Here is a 19,313-nt window from a genome sequence, read left to right as displayed (position 1 = left end):
ACCACTGTACTTAAAGGAGTCAAACAGATAATGCTACCACCAGTATAACTTACCCAGGGCTTCCTCCTGCCCCTCACAGCCGCTATGTCCCTCGCTGCAGCTCCACTCTCCGTCGCTGGCCCCCGCTCCCAGACCTCCAGGTCGTCCTCAACTGCACCTGTGCAAGCGCCGCTGTCATTCACCTCCACGTGGTCCAGGGTGTACCGTGCAGGCTCAGTATTTTTGCGCCTGCGCAGTACGCTCCGGACCATGTGGAGGGGATTGACAGTGGCACAGTAGAGGACGCTGGCAAGGCACCGTCAGGGACTGGGAGCCAGCGGCGAAGTGCGGAGCTGCGGCAACGGACATAGCAGCTGTGAGGGGCTGGAGGAAGCCCTGGGTAAGTAGTACTGGGGGTAGCATTATCTGTTTGATGACTCCTTTAAGCTCATTTGAAAGCACAGGATGTTAAGCCTATGTCTGCTTCCATGAAAAAAGGAAGTAGACACAATGCAGATTTATTGCAGGATTTGTATCAGCTGTAACGGATCTTTAAAGGTTATTACGCTATTCAGGACTGTGGATTTAGTACAAAAATCTTCTGACTCCTCAGTTTATACAACCTCTGACTCCAGGTACCCAAAATTGCTCTGACTCCAACTTCACAGCCCTGATGCTGTTGTGTATCTTTTAGAGCAGAGCGGAAGTTCTGTGTTCAGGTCTGCTTTAACCCTTCCACTGACTGCTCTCTGCATGTGCTCTTTACCAGCAGCAAAAGCGCCATTTGCAGGGGGAGCACTGCCGCCAGTTTGAGGGACCCCTAAAGTGTTGAACTGGCCATGGTGTCTATTAGACGCTGCACCAGTTTTTTCCCAGCTACCCGCAGTTCACCTCAGCCTGCGGGACTCTTCCTGGAAGCAGAGCAGGGCTACGGGAAGATGGCGTCCGAAGCGCTGCACTGAAGACTATTAGGGCCTGATTCACAAAGCGGTGCTAACAGTTAGCACCCTGGTGAAAAGCCCTTTATCATGCCTAAACTCAGTTTAGGCATGATAAGTTTAGGTGTGATAAGTTTAGGTGTGATAAGTTTAGGCGTGATAAGTTTAGGTGTGATAAGTTTAGGCATGATAAGTTTAAGCACCAACTGCGTTGGCACCGCAATGCACAGCTGATCAAAAGTTTTGCGCTAGCAAAGTCTGGAGCACTACGCATACAGTTTAATGGCGCTGCTTTGCGTGCGGGACTTTGCACGCTATCTACACTTATCTAAACTTAGCATGCCTAAACTTATCACACCTAAACTTATCACACCTAAACTTTTCACGCCTACACTGGCTTTTCACCAGCGTGGTGCAATGGTTATCACGCCTAAAGTCTCTAACTGGGTTAGCACCGCTTTGTGAATCGAGCCCTTTGTGTCTCCAGTACTGGGCTTAGGGTGCCATCTTCCCGTAGCACGTAGCGATTATTTTCTGGTGAAATGCTGCCCTCATTGCAATTATTTTCTGGTGAAACATTGCGGCATTACAATTATTTTATGGTGACATTCTGCACACATTATTATTTTCTGGTGAAACATTTCGGCATTACGATTATGGTGACATTCTGCACACATTATGATTGATTATTTTATGGTGAAACATTGCTGCATTATGATTATTTTATGGTGAAAAGCTGCCCCATTACAATTATTTTATAGTGAAACGCTGCGCCATTACGATTATTTGGCACCTATTGGGGGGGGGGGCATCCAAATTTTCGCAGGGGAGCCCAGTGATTTCTAGTTACGCCCCTGCACCTAACTATCCCCACTGAGTTCTCTCTGCTGTCTATACCTACCTACTGTATTTTCCCACCTACCTACCCCCACTGACTTTTTTCTGTGCCCTCTATACCTACCTGCTGGGCTCTCCCACCTGCCTATCTGGATATCTACATTACATTGTGTGGTTTTATTACATAAGACAAGGGGGTGTGACATTAGAGGGTGTGGTCTGTGTTAAGGGGTGGAGTTTAGGGCGCCAGAGCTTATGTGCCTATAGGCTCCTGGGCTGTAAATCTGGCCCTGGGGACGGGGATTTAATGAATTTAGCTGTACTAGTGGTGCTTAGTGCGGGGGTTAGGGATTAGATATACTGTGCGTGTAGTATTAGTCGTCAGTGTCACACATTCACTGTTGTCACTGTCAGCGTGAGTCACTGGAGTCCTTAGTAGTACTAGTATAGTTTATCTCTGAGCGACTTTTTTGGTGTTTACTTAAAAGATGTCTAACAATCTATATATTATATACTAGTAGACCTAAGCCCGTGTAAAAATAGGCTCTAGGTCTGTCACCAACGCCGCCACCAGCGCATGTCAGCATGCATGTGCGCATACGCCCGCCCCCCCTCCCCCCGCAACCCTGTTGTCCTCCTCCTCCTTCCCTGTGTCATCCTCCCAGCTCTGCGCTGTGCGCCTCTGTTGACCTAGCAATCACAGGGACAGTGCAGAGCAAGTCAGCTGAACACAGGGACAAATGATGACGCAGGGACACTTAGCTATTATTATATAGGATTTTTTCAGTGTCAGTGAGCTAGCCTAGTAAGATTAACTAGACTAGTAGTATGGTATTAGTCATCAGTGTCACTCATTCACTGTTGTCACTATCAGGGTGAGTCACTGCAGTCCTCAGTAGTACTAGTATAGTTTATCTCTGAGCAACTTTTTTAGTGTTTACTTAAAAGACATCTAACAATCTATATTTATTTGTGTCATTGTGCAAGCTTATTCAGACAGAGTAGTGCTTTGTTTCAGAGTGTAACTAAATGTAATGACTAAGTGTAGTACTAGTAGTCACTAGACAGTGTACTGTGGGGGTCTGTGTGCTATTTGTTGTCTCTCTTTGTGCTTTTTGTAGTTCGTCCATCTAAAACACAACACACATATACCATTTAAAAATTACCGTTTAAAAGGCAGCACACATTTACCATTGAAAACACTACTTTTTTTTTACTGTTAATAAAGTTTACTGCTTATAATTGTCTAATGTTTGCCAGGGGCAGAGGCAGAAGGGCCAGTGCTGTCGCCGGCTCCCCTGTCCCCCCCCCCCCCAAACAGTGGTCACTAAGCTTGCTGCCACCAATTCCTCCTCCTGCTGCTGTTATATCATTTTGTGTAATTATTGCTGTGGTACTACCACCAGCTTCCACAGCCTACTCTGCTGCCAGCAGCTGCTGCATCTGCCATTATAAATTTATTGCATTCATTGTGGAATTGCCCGGGTTGAAACCTGTGCTGTCTGAATGGTGGGGAGACCCCAACTACAGTTTCACGACCACTGCCTGGAACCTCCGCTGTCATAATTTCATTGGGTTATTGCTGTGCTACTACCGCCAGGTTCCACAGCACACTCTGCTGCCACCAATGTCTCATCCTGCTGCTGTTATATAATTTTGTGTAATTATTGCTGTGTTACCACCACCAGGTTCCACAGCACACTTTGCTGCCACCAATTCCTCCTGCTGCTGTTATATAACTTTGTAAGCCAGACAAATTAAGTAGATGGAAAAAAACCAAAGTTGTGTAAAAATAATACCTTTTGATGACTAAGTGATAAAGTTTAATTATGCAAGCTTTCTGGGATCTAGTCCCCTTTTTCAGGCATATTTCCAGATGTTAGCTGAAGTAAAACACTTATGCAGGTAAATAGTAAACGCAAAGATGCTGGTTACTGTTTAGCAGTTAGATGTCAGTTAGGTGTCTGCTGATCACCTGGCATATAACTGCTAAACAGTAACCAGCACAACTGTCATCTTCGTGTTTACTATTTACCTGCATCAGTGTTTTACTTCAGAACAACATCTGGAAATAGGCCTGAAGTAGGGGACTATATCCCTGAAAGCTGCATAATTTAGGTTTATCAGTTAGCCATTAAAAGGTATTACTTTTACAAAACTTAGTTTTTTTCTACCTACATAATTTTGTGTAATTATTGCTGTGGTACTACCGCCACGTTCCACAGCCTACTCTGCTGTCACCAACTGCTGCTGCCACCATTATAAATGTATTGCATTAATTCTGTGGGTGTCCAGGTTGAAAACTGTGCTGTTGAGTTGTAGGGATGCCCCAACTGCAGCTTCGCAACCACTGCCTGGTACCTCTACCTGTTATTGTTTTATTTTATCCATGCTGCGTTCCCACTACCAGGGTCCACACTGGTCCACATGTATACTCTGCTGCCACCAGTTCCTCCTCATACTACTGCTGTTGCTATCATATTTTTATTTTATTCCTGCTGTTTTCCCAAGGCCAGGGTCCTCAGCCTACTCTGCTGCCACCAACTACTCCAGCTGCTGCTGTCATAATTAAACGAATCAAACAGCCCCTTCTGCTTCCTCTAATACTACAAATGTAGTTTAGCAACTCTCTCCCTGTGCACCTAGTGTGTCAGATCACTCAAGGTCCAACTTCCATCTCTTACTGTTTCCGATCCTCTTAAAGATTATTTGTCTTCCTCAACATCTACAGTGATCAGCTCTGAACCCCAGGTGGAAACGGCTGCATCTAATGTGATACAAGATGTGGTACAAGATGTGATACTCAGCACTTCTGCATGACATTGAAGAGAATAAAAGTACAAATGATGTCACATTCACTATTAATCTCACTAACCAGCCTGTAAACACAAGTGCTACTGACTTGAAATCTGGTAACAAGTAAAAGATCACTCACTTTGTAACTGCCAACAAATGGCGAGCAATGGCAAGGCAAGACCACATGCTGCTGTCATGGCACTGCCTAGGCCAGCACCAAGACTAGTAGCACCTAGGCTAGCACCCATACTCAGGCCATCCATCCCTATGTATAGACTGGAAGAAACAAAAGGCAAATACTATAATGATCTTTTTATGCACATAGTGGCTCTAAATCATTCAGCAGATCCTCAAATGGAGCTAGTCAACCTAGCAAATAATATCAGTCAAGAACATTAGAGCTGGCAGCATCCATCCAACTTCTTTAAAGAGAATCTGTATTGTTAAAATCGCACAAAAGTAAACATACCAGTGCGTTAGGGGACATCTCCTATTACCCTCTGTCACAATTTCGCCGCTCCTCGCCGCATTAAAAGTGGTTAAAAACAGTTTTAAAAAGTTTGTTTATAAACAAACAAAATGGCCACCAAAACAGGAAGTAGGTTGATGTACAGTATGTCCACACATAGAAAATACATCCATGCACAAGCAGGCTGTATACACCCTTCCTTTTGAATCTCAAGAGATCATTTGTGTGTTTCTTTCCCCCTGCAGCTATCTTCCACTGAAGTGTCAGGCTGTTTCTTCCTGCAGAGTGCAGACAGCTCTGCCTGTATGTAAGTCCTCAGTATGTGAAAGCCCAGCCAGCTCAGAGAAGGATTTATCCAGCTTGTAAAAGATAAGAGAGCAGAGAGAAGCTGCTCTAATCTAAATAACACACAGGCAGTGTGCAGAGAGGGGCCTGGAGGGGGGAGATGCATCACAGAACCACAACACTGAAGAACTTGGCAGCCTTCCAGACACAGGCTGACAAGTCTGACAAGAGAGAGATAAGTTGATTTATTACAGAGATGGTGATAGTAGAACGTGCAGCAGTAAGCCAGAACACATTAGAATAGCTTTTGGAACTTGTAGGATGATAAAAAACAGGATGCAATTTTTGTTACGGAGTCTCTTTAAAGGGGAACTGAAGTAAGAGGTATACGGAGGCTGCCACATTTATTTCCTTTTAATCAATACCAGTTGCCTGGCAGCCCTGCTGGTCTCTATCTCCGCAGTAATATCTGAATAACACCAGAAACAAGCATGCAGCTAGTCTTGTCAGATCTGACTTTAAAGTCTGAAACACCTGATCTGCTGCATGCTTGTTCAGGGGCTATGGCTAATAGTATTAGAGGCAGAGGATCCGCAGGGCTGCCAGGCAACTGGTATTGCTTAAAAGGAAATAAACATATATATATATATATATATATATATATATATATATATATATATATATATATATATATATATATATATATATACAGTGGTTTGGAAAAGTATTCGGCCCCCTTGAAGTTTTCCACATTTTGTCACATTACTGCCACAAACATGAATCAATTTTATTGGAATTACATGTGAAAGACCAATACAAAGTGGTGTACATGTGAGAAGTGGAACGAAAATCATACATGATTCCAAACATTTTTTACAAATCAATAACTGCAAAGTGGGGTGTGCGTAATTATTCAGCCCCTTTTGGTCTGAGTATAGTCAGTTACCCATAGACATTGCCTGATGAGTGCAAATTACTAAATAGAGTGCACCTGTGTGTAATCTAATGTCAGTACAAATACAGCTGCTCTGTGACGGCCTCAGAGGTTGTCTAAGAGAATCTTGGGAATCTTGGGAGCAACAACACCAGGAAGTCCAAAGTCACACCAGACAGGTCAGGGATAAAGTTATTGAGAAATGTAAAGCAGGCTTAGGCTACAAAAAGATTTCCAAAGCCTTGAACATCCCACGGAGCACTGCTCCAGCGATCTTTCAGAAATGGAAGGAGTATGGCACAACTGTAAACCTACCGAGACAAGGCAGTCCACCTAAACTCACAGGCCAAACAAGGAGAGCGCTGATCAGAAATGCAGTCAAGAGGCCCATGGTGACTCTGGATGAGCTGCAGAGATCTACAGCTCAGGTTGGGGAATCTGTCCATAGGACAACTATTAGTCGTGCACTGCACAAAGTTGGCCTTTATGGAAGAGTGGCAAGAAGAAAGCCATTGTTAACAGAGAAGCATAAGAAGTCCAGTTTGCAGTTTGCCACAAGCCATGTGGGGGACACAGCAACCATGTGGAAGAAGGTGCTCTGGTCAGATGAGACCAAAATGGAACTTTTTGGCCAAAATGCTATGTGTGCCGGAAAACTAACACTGCAAATCACTCTGAACACACCATCCCTACTGTCAAATATGGTGGTGGCAGCATCATGCTTTGGGGGTGCTTCTCTTCACCAAGGACATGAAAGCTGGTCAGAGTTGATGGGAAGATGGATGGAGCCAAATACAGGGCAATCTCGGAAGAAAACCTCTTGGAGTCTGCAAAAGACTTGAGACTGGGGCGGAGGTTCACCTTCCAGCAGGACAACGACCCTAAACATAAAGCCAGGACAACAATGGAATGGTTTAAAACAAAACATATCCATGTGTTAAAATGGCCCAGTCAAAGTCCAGATCTAAATCCAATCGAGAATCTGTGGCAAGATCTGAAAACTGCTGTTCACAAATGCTGACCATCTAATCTGACTGAGCTGGAGCTGTTTTGCAAAGAAGAATGGGCAAGGATTTCAGTCTCTACATGTGCAAAGCTGGTAGAGACATAGCCACTAATAGCAACAAATTACATTCAAGTCTATGGCGTCACCCTTTTTACACAGACCGTTCTGGCACCCATTTCAACTTATACCTCTGGCTTCACTTATTCATCTCTTCACTATACAGCTGTACTATATCAACCTCACAATTACTCTAGTCTGAAAATAACTTGGTTATTACTTTTTGCTATACTATAGAAATTAAAGTGTTTGCCCTGTACATTTCCAGCATTTTACAGCATGGTTAACAGTAAATACGAGAAAAGTTTTTAAAGGTTTAAATCCGTACAGGTTTTTCTTAATTTGTTAAGTGTACTAGTAAGCGTTTAATGTGTATTAGTACGTGTTTTAATGGTGATGTCATGGCTCACCAATGGCTTTAACTGTTAATTAATTTTGTTTGTATATATTATATATTGCAGCATGTCACATGAGTATAAATAAAGATAGATAAAGTTCCATCTGTCTTTGTTCCTTGAGAAACATAAAATAAAATCAAGCCGAATGTGTTTTCATTTTGGATAGAGTACAGAAAAGTTAGAGCTTTTTCGTTATTTCCTGTCCCATGGGCTGGGTCAATAGGGACAGAAAGTTAGGTGAGTTATTTGCAATTGAGACACTAATAATGAGAAGAACACCTGTTTGCTCTTTATATCTGTTTGCTCTTGAAATATTGTTTGCTCTTTATTCTGTCTGTCTGAGTACCTATTAAGATTTTGCTCACTTTCTGTTCTAGTGGCAAGATCACTGAGTGAACTGCTTACTCTGTGTCCTAGTGACAGTGTCACTGAGAACTGAGGAAGTCAGGGAAAATCTCCCCAGTGGGTTTTAGACAGCAATAAAAGATGCTCTAATCATCACCTATTCTATCCAAAATTATAGAAAACAAGTATTTTTTTTTTCCTTTTTGTTTTTCAAATACATTCTTTTTCTGTACATGTTACACTTGCAAAATATATACATACCTGCCCTCTACAGATAAATATCACTATTTCAAATCATATTTTTCCTTGATCTTGATTAATATATTTGTTTAAATATATTGTTTTTAAAAACATGATACACAGCTCACCTAGATGATTTTCTATGAAAAAAATACATATGTTACATTGGTACTTACCTCCAACATCCAGATCCACTTTGTAATTCATGAAATGTGTATGAATGGTTCCCAGTGTATGAGGCCCCACTCGATGTCCATGTTCCTCACCCCCTCTCATAAAGAATGATGTGCTTATATATCCTGTTGCATGGACTTTTGACTCTATGGCTCCATTTTGATAGAACACATAATCAAACACATAGTCATAGTTACCCAATGTAGCAATAGTTCTAATGACCAGAACAGTGTTGGCTAAGCCGCCATAGAAGGAAGAACCTAGAGTTGAGAAGTGACGTCTCAGAGGCATGCCAGTATTAAGTTCAAAGATGCAAATGGATCCCTTGTTAAGAACTGATGTATCTGAATCTAACAAGTAATGAGTATCCACATAAGTAGAGAAGTAAGGGCAGTCAATACCTCGAACTAGTTGGTAGATAGAACGTCCAATACCAAAATGTCCATCCATGTATCTTGTTGATAGTCCAGTTGGTGCATTAGAACCATAAATACTGATGGCTTCTTGGACACCAAGCTCATAAACTATCCTTTCTCCCTTGAACTGAATATCATATAATCTGAGCCCTGTATTAACATTAACACCAAATGCAAAACGCCAATGCTGGAACAATACTTGATTATTTTTGACACTATACCGGGCACCTTCTGGTTCATATTGCATGGGAATATCATAAAAAGCTTTTTGGGGGGACTGCAATGAAGCAATGTCTTCTTTTTTGTCAAGTGGCTTTTTCATTTTAACTGTTGTCAATGTCCCCTTCTTATATTTCCCCTCTAAATCAGATAGGGTTGGAAAGTAATATCCATTGTAAAATACTTTTTCCACCTGCCACTCCTTTACATCAAGGCTTTTATGATCCACCAACAGTTCTAATCCAGTTGGGTGTAGAAAGAAGCCACTGCCCTTTGTGTTATAAAACATGGCAAACCATGTTCTACGATCTCCAGATTGCAAGCCTCTGGGTGCGCTGGTCAAAGCAGAAAAGAATTCACTATCAGATTCATTATATTCAAGCACGTCCTTCAGAAATGTATTTGCATTTTGAAACTCCTGTAGGAGAAATTGGCGTATCTGAGTATATTCTCTGCCAATTACTGGTCTACGATGATAAGGAATGTTTTCTTTGTATTTTTGAATGGTAATGTCCGTTATACTGGTAGGTTTAGGAAGGGGTCCTACTACATACTCTTTTACTTCAGGCTGATGATGACTTCCAAAATAAATAACCATCAATGCTTCTCTTCTTGGTTTGGGTCCCCCCTTATCCATATACAGTAAGGCATCTTGCTTTTTGGGTGGCAGCAGCTCCACTGAATATATACAGTTGGAATTAGGATCAGCTTTGGAGATGTCCACTAGAGGTTTGTTGAGCTTTACTTTAGCATAGTTCACAACTTCACTTATTTCTTCAGGTGTCAGATCGGCAAATATCAAACTCTTGTCACTGTGCTTTAAGAGGACAGCTTTCTGATTTTCTGCACTACAGGATTTTGTTTTTAGGTTAAATAACAGCACTGAGACTAAAGCTAAAATGGTTAAAATGGCTATAATCAAAACAGCAGTGATGGCTTTAATATTCATGTTTTGGTCCTAGTAAGCTTGCTTCTCTTTCCCTGTCGGAGCCTGAACTTCCAGACTTGGCTTGGCAGAAAAAGAATTTCTTTCACTCATCCTCAGTCTATTTAACTTGCTAAAAAATAACAAACTGTTAAAGGGGAGGGGAGTGAAACTAGATCCTGCAGGAAAAAAGACATTATGATATTTATTTTGGAATCTCTAAACTATGGATACCCTGGAGAGCCTCTAAAAAATCTAAACTATTGCCTGCTTTTTTCAAATTACAAATAGGGACAGAGTTGTAAGAAATCACAATAGTTAAAATTTTGCATTAGCTTTTACTTCATTTGGCTGTAGCATTTTCAAAGGCTGTGGTTTGTTTAGCCCATGACAATAAAAATAAATTATAATTCTCAATTTTGACAAAAAAAAAAAAAAAACCACCCATGCACATATACCGAACATATCATAAATAGGGCCTGATAGGATCTTTATGACTAATGATGATGGGGCTAGCAGAGAACAAGATGATGGACTGCAGGCAGGATAGGTAAGGAAAGGGTTGACAGTCTGTGTACCGGACTGGCAGCAACCAAGATGACAGACTGCAAACTAGGGATGGCCAAACATCACAATTTTGTGTTCATGAACACGTCCACAAACGTTACCACGAACGCTTGCAAACCTATCATTCGCAGTGAGCTCCATTGACTTCAATGGCAGGGTGCACTTCTAACACCTTCAGGGGATCTCTGCATCCACAATATCTTTAAAAAAAAGGTGTACAGAGGGTATCAAAACTCAGTAGCATGGCGGAGGAGGATCAAGGGGAAATGTTCCACAAAAAGTATGTATTTATGCAGAAGCTTTTTTTCAGTAGGATATCACAGCGACCTAGGGAGCAGAACCAGTTTTCAAGGCTCAGGATAGGAGGAGTTAAAAACACATAACTGTTCCCGGTGTTCAATCCGAAAGCAGACCAACACTCTTACTACCTCTCATGGGGGTTGAGCAGGTCAGTCCAGTTCAAAGTGAAGGCATCCAGCTAGTTCCCAAAGACGTGATCTCGATCCACACCACCGTTAAGCTCAGCGGCTCACCGTGGCTACCTGTCTAAAAATTGTTATGTTCAGCCACTTAAGCTGAGACCAGAAATACATGCCACTGCACAGTTAGCTATTACAATTTGAAACTTATTCTGACCTGAAATGTCAAATATTACTCGGAGGCGCATATGCGGTGCCAGAGAGGAAGCATGGCGACTCTCTGAGCTCTGCCCCTGACTTGCTGATTTTACTAGCTAGCACCAGCATTTAAGGCGAGAATACCTCCATCTAGCACGGGAGTCCCCTGAGATGCCAGGGTCGAGAAAACGAAGAGGGAGAAGACGCCGTTCCTCAGCCTCTGCCACTCTTGCAAAGCAAACTCCGATCACCACACTTCTCCAGCCTAGGGAGTTGGCTCCTAAGATGGCATCTGAGTCTGACACACCGTCTCTCCCGTCCATGTCAGAACAGCAGACTCAGGCCCTGTTCTCCTCTCCCTCCCCACCTGATCTGCAACCAACGGTTCTCGATGCTAAGCTGGATCAGCTTTTCAACAATATCCACAGAGTGTTTAAAGACGAGCTCTCAACTGCAGTATCGGATCTTTCAAAGCAAATTAAAGATGTCGGAGATCGAGTAGCGTATCTTAAAAAGCAAACTGACCCCTTTGCGGATGCTCTGAACGCAGATAAAATTCAAACAGATCATCAGGCACAGCAAATCGAGGAAATTCAAGCGAAGTTGGAGGACATGAAGACCAGGGCGAGAAGGGCAAACCTTATGCATCAGGGGGTTCCGGAAACTATCTCAGACTTAAAACCAATGGCTCTAAATCTGTTCCCAGCATTGCTGCCTAATGTTGGCATGGCTGAGTTCCGCATCGTAAGAATTCATAGGGCGCTCTACAAGCCTAAAAATCGGGATCTTCCTCGTGATATTATCCTTAAACTTCAATTTGCGGAACACCGAGATACAATCCTGAATGCAGCCAGAGACTTGACTGCCCTCCCAGGTCAGACTGACCCTGTCCAAATATTCGCTGACCTCTCTCCTAAAAACCCTGTTTAACCACTTGCCGACCGCCCACTGTAGATTGGCGGCGGCAAAGTGGCATGCCCAGGACCACGTAACGGCAATTGGCGTCGGGTCTTGGGACTTCAGCTGGCCGGGGATCACGTGCTGTGATGCGCGCGCATCCGCCGGCAATAGACTCCGCCCACCCGCAACGTCAACCCGCCGGCCGATCGGAAGCGCTGGCGGGTTATTAACCCCTGGATCGCCGCATCTAAAGCGTAGAATACGATATGATCGAGGGACCACCAGGGCAGGCTGCAGCCACCCTAGTCTGCACCCAAACACACTGATGCCCCCCCCCTGCCCTCTGATCGCCCACCCCCTCAGACCCCTGTTTGCACCCAATCACCCCCGTAATCACCCATCAATCACTCCCTGTTACTATCTGTCAATGCTATTTTTTAGATTAGGCCCTTAACTGCCCCCTGAGGGCTCCTGATCACCCCCCCACACACACACACACCCTCAGATCCTCCCCAGACCCCCCCCCCCGTGTACTGTATACATCTATTCTCCCCTATAATCACCTGTCAATCACCCATCAATCACCCCCTGTCACCACCTGTCACTGCTACCCATCAGATCAGACCCTAACCTGTCCCTTGCGGGCGTCTGATCACCCACCCACACCCTCAGATCGCCCGCAGACCCGCCGTCAGATCACCTCCCAAGTGCATTGTTTTCACCTATCAATCACCCCGTCACCCCCTGTCACCACCTGTCACTTCTACCCATCAGATTAGACCCTAATCTGCCCCTTGCGAGCACCCAATCACATGCCCACACCCTCAGATAGCCCCCCAGACCCGCTCTGATCAACTCGCCAGTGCACTGCTTGCATATATTCTCACTTGTAATCACCTACTGATCACCTATCAATCACCCCGTCACCCCCTGTCACTGCTACCCATCAGATCAGACCCTAATCTGCCCCTAGCACCTCATTAAACCTGACAGGTGCTCAGAAAAGTCAGAGATGCTTCAAAATGGGAAAATTCACTTTTTGCACCATAGTTTGTAAACGCTATAACTTTTACCCAAACCTATAAATATACACTTATTGGATTTTTTTTTTATCAAAGACATGTAGCACAATAAATTTGGACAAAAATGTATATAGAAATTTTACTTTATTTGAAAAATGTCAGCACAGAAAGTTAAAAAAAAATCATTTTTTGGACAAAATTCATGTATTTTTTGATGAATATAATAAAAACTAAAAATCACAGCAGCAATCAAATAGCACCAAAAGAAAGCTGTATTAGGGACAAGAAAAGGAGGTAAAATTCATTTAGATGGTAGGTTGTATGACCGAGCAATAAACCGTTAAAGCTGCAGTGGTCTGAATGGAAAAAAAGTGTCTGGTCTTTAAGGGGTTTTATGACTGCAGTCCTTAAGTGGTTAAACGTAGGGAGATGAGGCCCGTAACGGCAGCCTTGATCCAGGCCTCTGTATGTTATCGATGGGGCTTTCCTTTTGCGCTCATTTTTGAACATTCTAATCAAACTTTTCACTGCAAGAACTTTGATGAGGCGCTGAAAGCACTAGAGCAATGCAACATACCTGTGCAATTGCCCACTGCAACTACAGCAGCAGCTCCATTACCTCAGAGGTCCCTTCGCCCATCAAGAACCTGGACCGAGGTGAGAGCAAACAGGCGTCAGGATCCCTTAAGACACCTCACCCCATCTAACTCACACTCTAATTTTTCTTGACACCACGACAGGTGAAGTATCGACCTGATTTCTCTATTTTTTTACACGTCTATCTCAAGATATACCGGGACACATTTGGGGCCTAATCTCACATTTTATTATGCTGCTTGTGAAGCCCCATCTACCTTAGCTTTTCTATGGCGGCAACTCTGAAAAACACCACCTCTGTTTTCTGATGGAGGAATACTTGCCTTCCTAGCTTACTGTACTGTTAGCGGACTTGAGTCAGTTAAGTTTAGGGGTTGGTTTGCTGCCTCAACTTTGTCTAAGCCATGCTGGGATATTTATTATCTGTCCTGGCAGGCCTTGGCATGATATTAGGAACTACGTTCCTTCAGGCTTCCTGTGAAGCTTTCTGTTTTTGTTTTCTAAAGTTTTCTGTTTTCTGTTATTTTTTTGTGGCTGTAATGCTTAGTTTCTCTGATCTGCATGTAGACGTATATGTTTTATTTTGCATTCCTACTATGTGTTCCTGGATGTGTCGAATAGTATTCCATAATGCAGGGGACTAAACTCCCCTCCCAAACGAAGAAAGGCATTGTTAGACTATACCAAACACAAACCTGATCTTATAGCTATACAGGAGACCCATTTTTCCCAAATATCGCACCCAACATTTTTTCACTCCCAATACCAACGATTTTTTCTGTCATCCCACCCGACCGTGAAGAAGGAAGGGGTCGAAATTCTCCTTCATAATTTTTTTCCCCTCCAGGTGACATCTAATATAATTAATGATTCTGGCAGATTTGTCATACTGTTGGGCACTATCCAGGATAAAACTATTTGCATTGTAAATTCTTATGCACATCCATCAGACCCGCTAAAGGTTTTCATGCTTTCCGCTAAAAAATTGCTATCTTTGAATTACGACATATTATACTGGGCAGGGGATTTTAGTCTCCCGTTTTGCCCCATTATTGACACTACTGGTTCTCAATCTACTAGATTTTCCCCCTCTAAACGTGCTAAGATGTCTCATTTCTCATCCCTCTTAACTCTGGTAGATACCTGGAGGGAGCATAATGGAGGCAAAAGGGGCTATACATACTACTCTCCTCAATTCAACACTTTCTCTAGAATTGATGAAATTTTACTAATTCTGCTCATGCTGACCAAATTATCTTCTCTAGACATATTCCCAATGCGTGGTCTAATCTAACCTAGTACTAACAGCCTTTTCGACTGTATACTCTATTCAACACTTTAGAAACTGGCATTTCAATGATTCGCTTTTAATTAATCCCTCCAATATAGCCACTTTAAGTTCTGAGCTCTCCTCCTATTTTTCTCATAATGCCCTTCCAGATACCTCCCCAGCTCTAGTCTGGTGTGCGCATAAACCGGTAATCCGGGGTAAATTTATCCAAATAGCATCACAGGCCAAAAAGGCTAGTTCAGAAATGTTGTCCAACCTGGAACATAAATTGAATTGCTTGGTAGCAGAACATCAGAGGTACCCCTCTTTATATACTCATAAGCTTATTAAAGACCTAAAACTACAAATAGATGTTGTTCTCTCTAGGTCCTCTGAGAAGCTGTTTAAATGGACTCAGTCCAGGTTCCACAAATTTATGAATAAGCCAGATAGATGGCTTGCTCAGAGACTCAGACAACAACAATTGCTTAACCATGTACAAAAGATTAAACTTTCTGATGGGTCTGTCACCAGCAAACTGTCTAAAATTTATCAAGCAATTTATACTTTCTACCAATCTCTCTACAATGAGCCTAATCCGGAGGGCGCAGGAGGAGTGGAGGAATTCTTGGGCTTCATCAAGACTCCAGTCCTTACTACGGAATCGGCTAAAACCCTGAGTATCCATGTCTCTGATGAGGACATTTTATCTACAATTAAAAAAAATTAACAAACAATAAATCCCCTGGGCCGGATGGTCTAACTGCCCTTTATTATAAAAAATTTAGATATATCCTTCTCCCCTATCTTAAATCTCTTTATAACTCTATTCTCAAGGGCAAGGAGGTCCGTTCGGAATTCTTATCCTCATTCCTCACAGTTATTCCTAAACCAGAACGAGACTCACTCCTCCCAAAAAACTACCGCCCTATCTCCCTTTTGAACTATGATTAGCTCAAAGGCTTAACAAAGTGTTGGGGGCCTTGGTGCATTGGGACCAGGTGGGCTTTGTCCCTTCCAGACAAGCTTCCGACAACGTATGTCACCTGGTCACTAAAGATCCTTGTGCTGCGGATCTAGTACCGCTAGAAGTGATCGGGAGCGGTGTCTGGCTGACCACAGGTGCTGTCACACTCTTCTTTCCCTTCTTCTCCCTCTCCAAGTCTCTGTTTCTCCCTCTGAACCATCCTTCTCCTCCTCTTCCTTTCTTCTGGGTTCCCATGAAAAATCCATCATTTCATCATCCACATCATCATCATCACCCCCATCGATGACAATTTCCGACTCACAGTAGACTACAGTCACTTGAGTGTCTAACGTCCACCTCTCCTCCTTTATCTGATGGTAAGAATACTTGCACATCACTTTGGTCTTTCAATGCATGGGAAAATAACGCCTCTGAGCAATCACTTGAAGGTGGGGTAGTGAGGTGTAGAGATGTAGTGAACGGTTCGCCTGTGAACGGTTCCAGGCGAACTTTGGTGGTTCGCGTTCGCCTGCACCATGCAAACTAGTGTGTGTGCCACTGCTAGCAGCCCAGCACATTCAGTGACTACCTGTGTGTGTGACAGGGAGCTGCACATTGTACTACCCAGTACTGCATATACCCAGTACCGGTTGTGTTTACTTAACCCACCTCATCACTGCATATACCTAGCTTTGTGTTGAGTGAACCCAGCTCACTGCATCTAACTACCTGTTGTGTTGAGTGAACCCACCTCACTGCATCTAAGTACCTTTACTGTTCAGTGAACCCATCTCACTGCATCTAACCACCTGTTGTGTTGAGTGAACCCACCTTACTGCATCTAAGTACCTTTACTGTTCAGTGAACCTAGCTCACTGCATCTAACTACCTGTTGTGTTGAGTGAACCCACCTCACTGCATCTAAGTACCTTTACTGTTCAGTGAACCCAGCTCACTGCATCTAACTACCTTTAACTACCTTTACTGTTCAGTGAACCCACATCACTACATATAACTACCTGTTGTGTTGAGTGATCCTAGCTCACTGCATATACCTAGCATCCCCCCGAGATGGACAAAATGGACAAACCAGGTAGAGGAAGAGGTAGACCCAGAGGAAGGCCACCTGGCACCGACAAGTCGGTGCGAGGTGGTGTAGCTGTGATTTCGTGCGGACCTGGCCCAAAATACAGTGCTCAGAAGAAGGCACGTGCCATCACTTCCCAAGATCAGGACGTGCTTGACTATTTAACACAGAACACCTCATCTCCCGCAGCCACCAGCGCTACAACAAGCAACACATTCGCTGCATTTGACACTTCGCAGGAGTTATTTGGTGGTGGTGGTGAAATCACTGATTCACAGCCACTACTGCAACAACAAGAAGAAGGCGCAGGTACAGCACCTCATACGTCTGAGTAAGGTGGCGATAGTATGGACGTAACGTGTGAGGAGGGGGATGATGAACAACCTGAAGTTGGTGCAGTTGAGGAGGTGTCTGAGGAAAGTGAAGCTGGGCAGGAGGATTATGATGACGATTATACGGATGCCACGTATGTTCCCGGTAGAGGAGATGACCAGGGGACAGTTCAGAGGGGGAGTCAGAGAGGAGTAGGAGGAGACGACTCCATGATAGAAGCAGAGGGAACTCGTCCTCAGAAACAGCTGGGGGCAGTGTCCGGCGCCATGTATTGCCAGCTATGGACAGCCAGCCAACATGCCCTTCAACGTCAGCTGCTGATGCCACCGTAGCGCCATCACCCCAGGGGGGGCTCAGCGGTTTGGAGATTTTTTAACATGTGTGTCTCAGATCGGAGCAAAGCCATCTGTTGTCTCTGCCAGCAAAAATTGAGCCGTGGAAAGGCCGACTCTCGCGTAGGGACAAGTGCCTTACGAAGGCACCTGGAGAGAAGGCACAAACAGCTATGGCAAGAACACCTGAGGAAAAGCAGCACACAAAAGACAAGCCACCCTCCTTCTCATCTTCCTACTTCAGGTGCATCGTCTTCATCCGCTTTCTCCCTTCACAGCTACCCTCCTCCACACCGCCTCTTCCCTTCAGCGGTTCCTTCTCCTCTGCCCACAGCAGTACCCAGCTGTCCGTGAAGGAAGTATTTGAGCGTAAGAAGCAAATGTCTGCCAGTCACCCTCTTGCCCGGCGTCTGACAGCTGGTGTGGCGGAACTATTAGCTCGCCAGCTATTACCATACAAGTTGGTGGAGTCGGAGGCTTTCCGTAAGTTTGTGGCCATTGGTACACCGCAGTGGAAGATACCAGGCCGCAATTATTTTTCACAAAAGGCCATACCCAAACTGTACCGTGCAGTTGAGAGGCAAGTGGTGTCATCTATTGCGAAGAGCGTTGGGTCAAGGGTCCACCTGACCACGGATGCCTGATGCCAAAAATGGGCAGGGCCACTACATTACATACACAGCCCATTGGGTCAACCTGGTGACCGATGGCAGCAAGCAGGGAGTACGTGGCTGCGCAGCGGACCGACTTGTCACACCTCCATGGCTTGCAGGCAGGCCTCCAGCCACCTCCTCTCCACCTGCTACCACCTCTTCGCTGTCGTCATCCTCCTCCTCCTTGGCTGGTGCCGCGATCTCCTCTCCAGCTACACAGCTTCCGCACCCCAGGGCCTGCATGCCAGGTACGACGGTGTCACACCGTGTTAGACATGTCTTGCCTGAAAGCGGAGAGTCACACTGGAGCAGCTCTCCTGGCTGCTCTTAACAAACAGGTGGAGCAATGGCTGACCCCGCACAAGCTTGAGATCGGCAACGTGGTGTGTGACAATGGCAGCAATCTCATTTCTGCGTTGAATTTTGGAAAGCTGACACACGTAACCTGCATGGCACATGTGCTGAATCTGGTTGTGCAAAGATTTGTGTCCAAGTACCCAGGCTTAGAGGACGTCCTGAAGCAGGCCAGGAAGTTGTGTGGGCATTTCAGGCGCTCTTACACGGCCATGGCACGCTTTGCGGACATTCAGCGTAGAAACAACTTGCCGGTGAGACGCCTGATTTGCGATAGCCCGACTCGCTGGAATTCCACCCTGCTGATGTTCTCTCACCTGCTAGACCAGGAGAAAGCCGTCACCCAGTACCTGTATCATTACAGTACAAGGACACAATCTGGGAGGATGAGGATGTTGTGGCCCAACAACTGGACACTGATGCGAAATGCATGCAGGGTCATGGAGCCCTTTGAGGAGGTGACCAAACTGGTGAGTCATGCTGAGGGCACCATCAGCGACTTGATCCCCTACGCCTACTTCCTGGAGCGTGCCGTGCGTAGAGTGGTGGAAACAGCTGTGGAGAAGCGTGAAGGGGAACAGTTACAGCAGCAGGAG

At 44.5% G+C, this 19,313-nt stretch overlaps 1 protein-coding gene across 1 annotated transcript in view; it reads right to left on the bottom strand.

The window, feature by feature from the left end:
• Positions 1–10,098, bottom strand: part of LOC137542588 (amine oxidase [copper-containing] 3-like) — an 89,245-nt gene extending 79,147 nt beyond the window's left edge. Inside the window, exon 1 of the mRNA XM_068264619.1 lies at positions 8,461–10,098. Within this exon, the coding sequence (XP_068120720.1) occupies positions 8,461–10,042 (1,582 nt within the window). The 5' untranslated portion in view covers positions 10,043–10,098. The remainder of the gene's footprint in view (positions 1–8,460) is intronic.
• Positions 10,099–19,313: the final 9,215 nt, after the last annotated feature.

This window comes from Hyperolius riggenbachi, chromosome 12, assembly GCF_040937935.1.
Source record: "Hyperolius riggenbachi isolate aHypRig1 chromosome 12, aHypRig1.pri, whole genome shotgun sequence".
NCBI lineage: Eukaryota > Metazoa > Chordata > Amphibia > Anura > Hyperoliidae > Hyperolius > Hyperolius riggenbachi.
The sequence above is the reverse complement of the archived record's forward strand: the minus strand, read 5'-3'. Positions and strand labels throughout refer to the sequence as shown.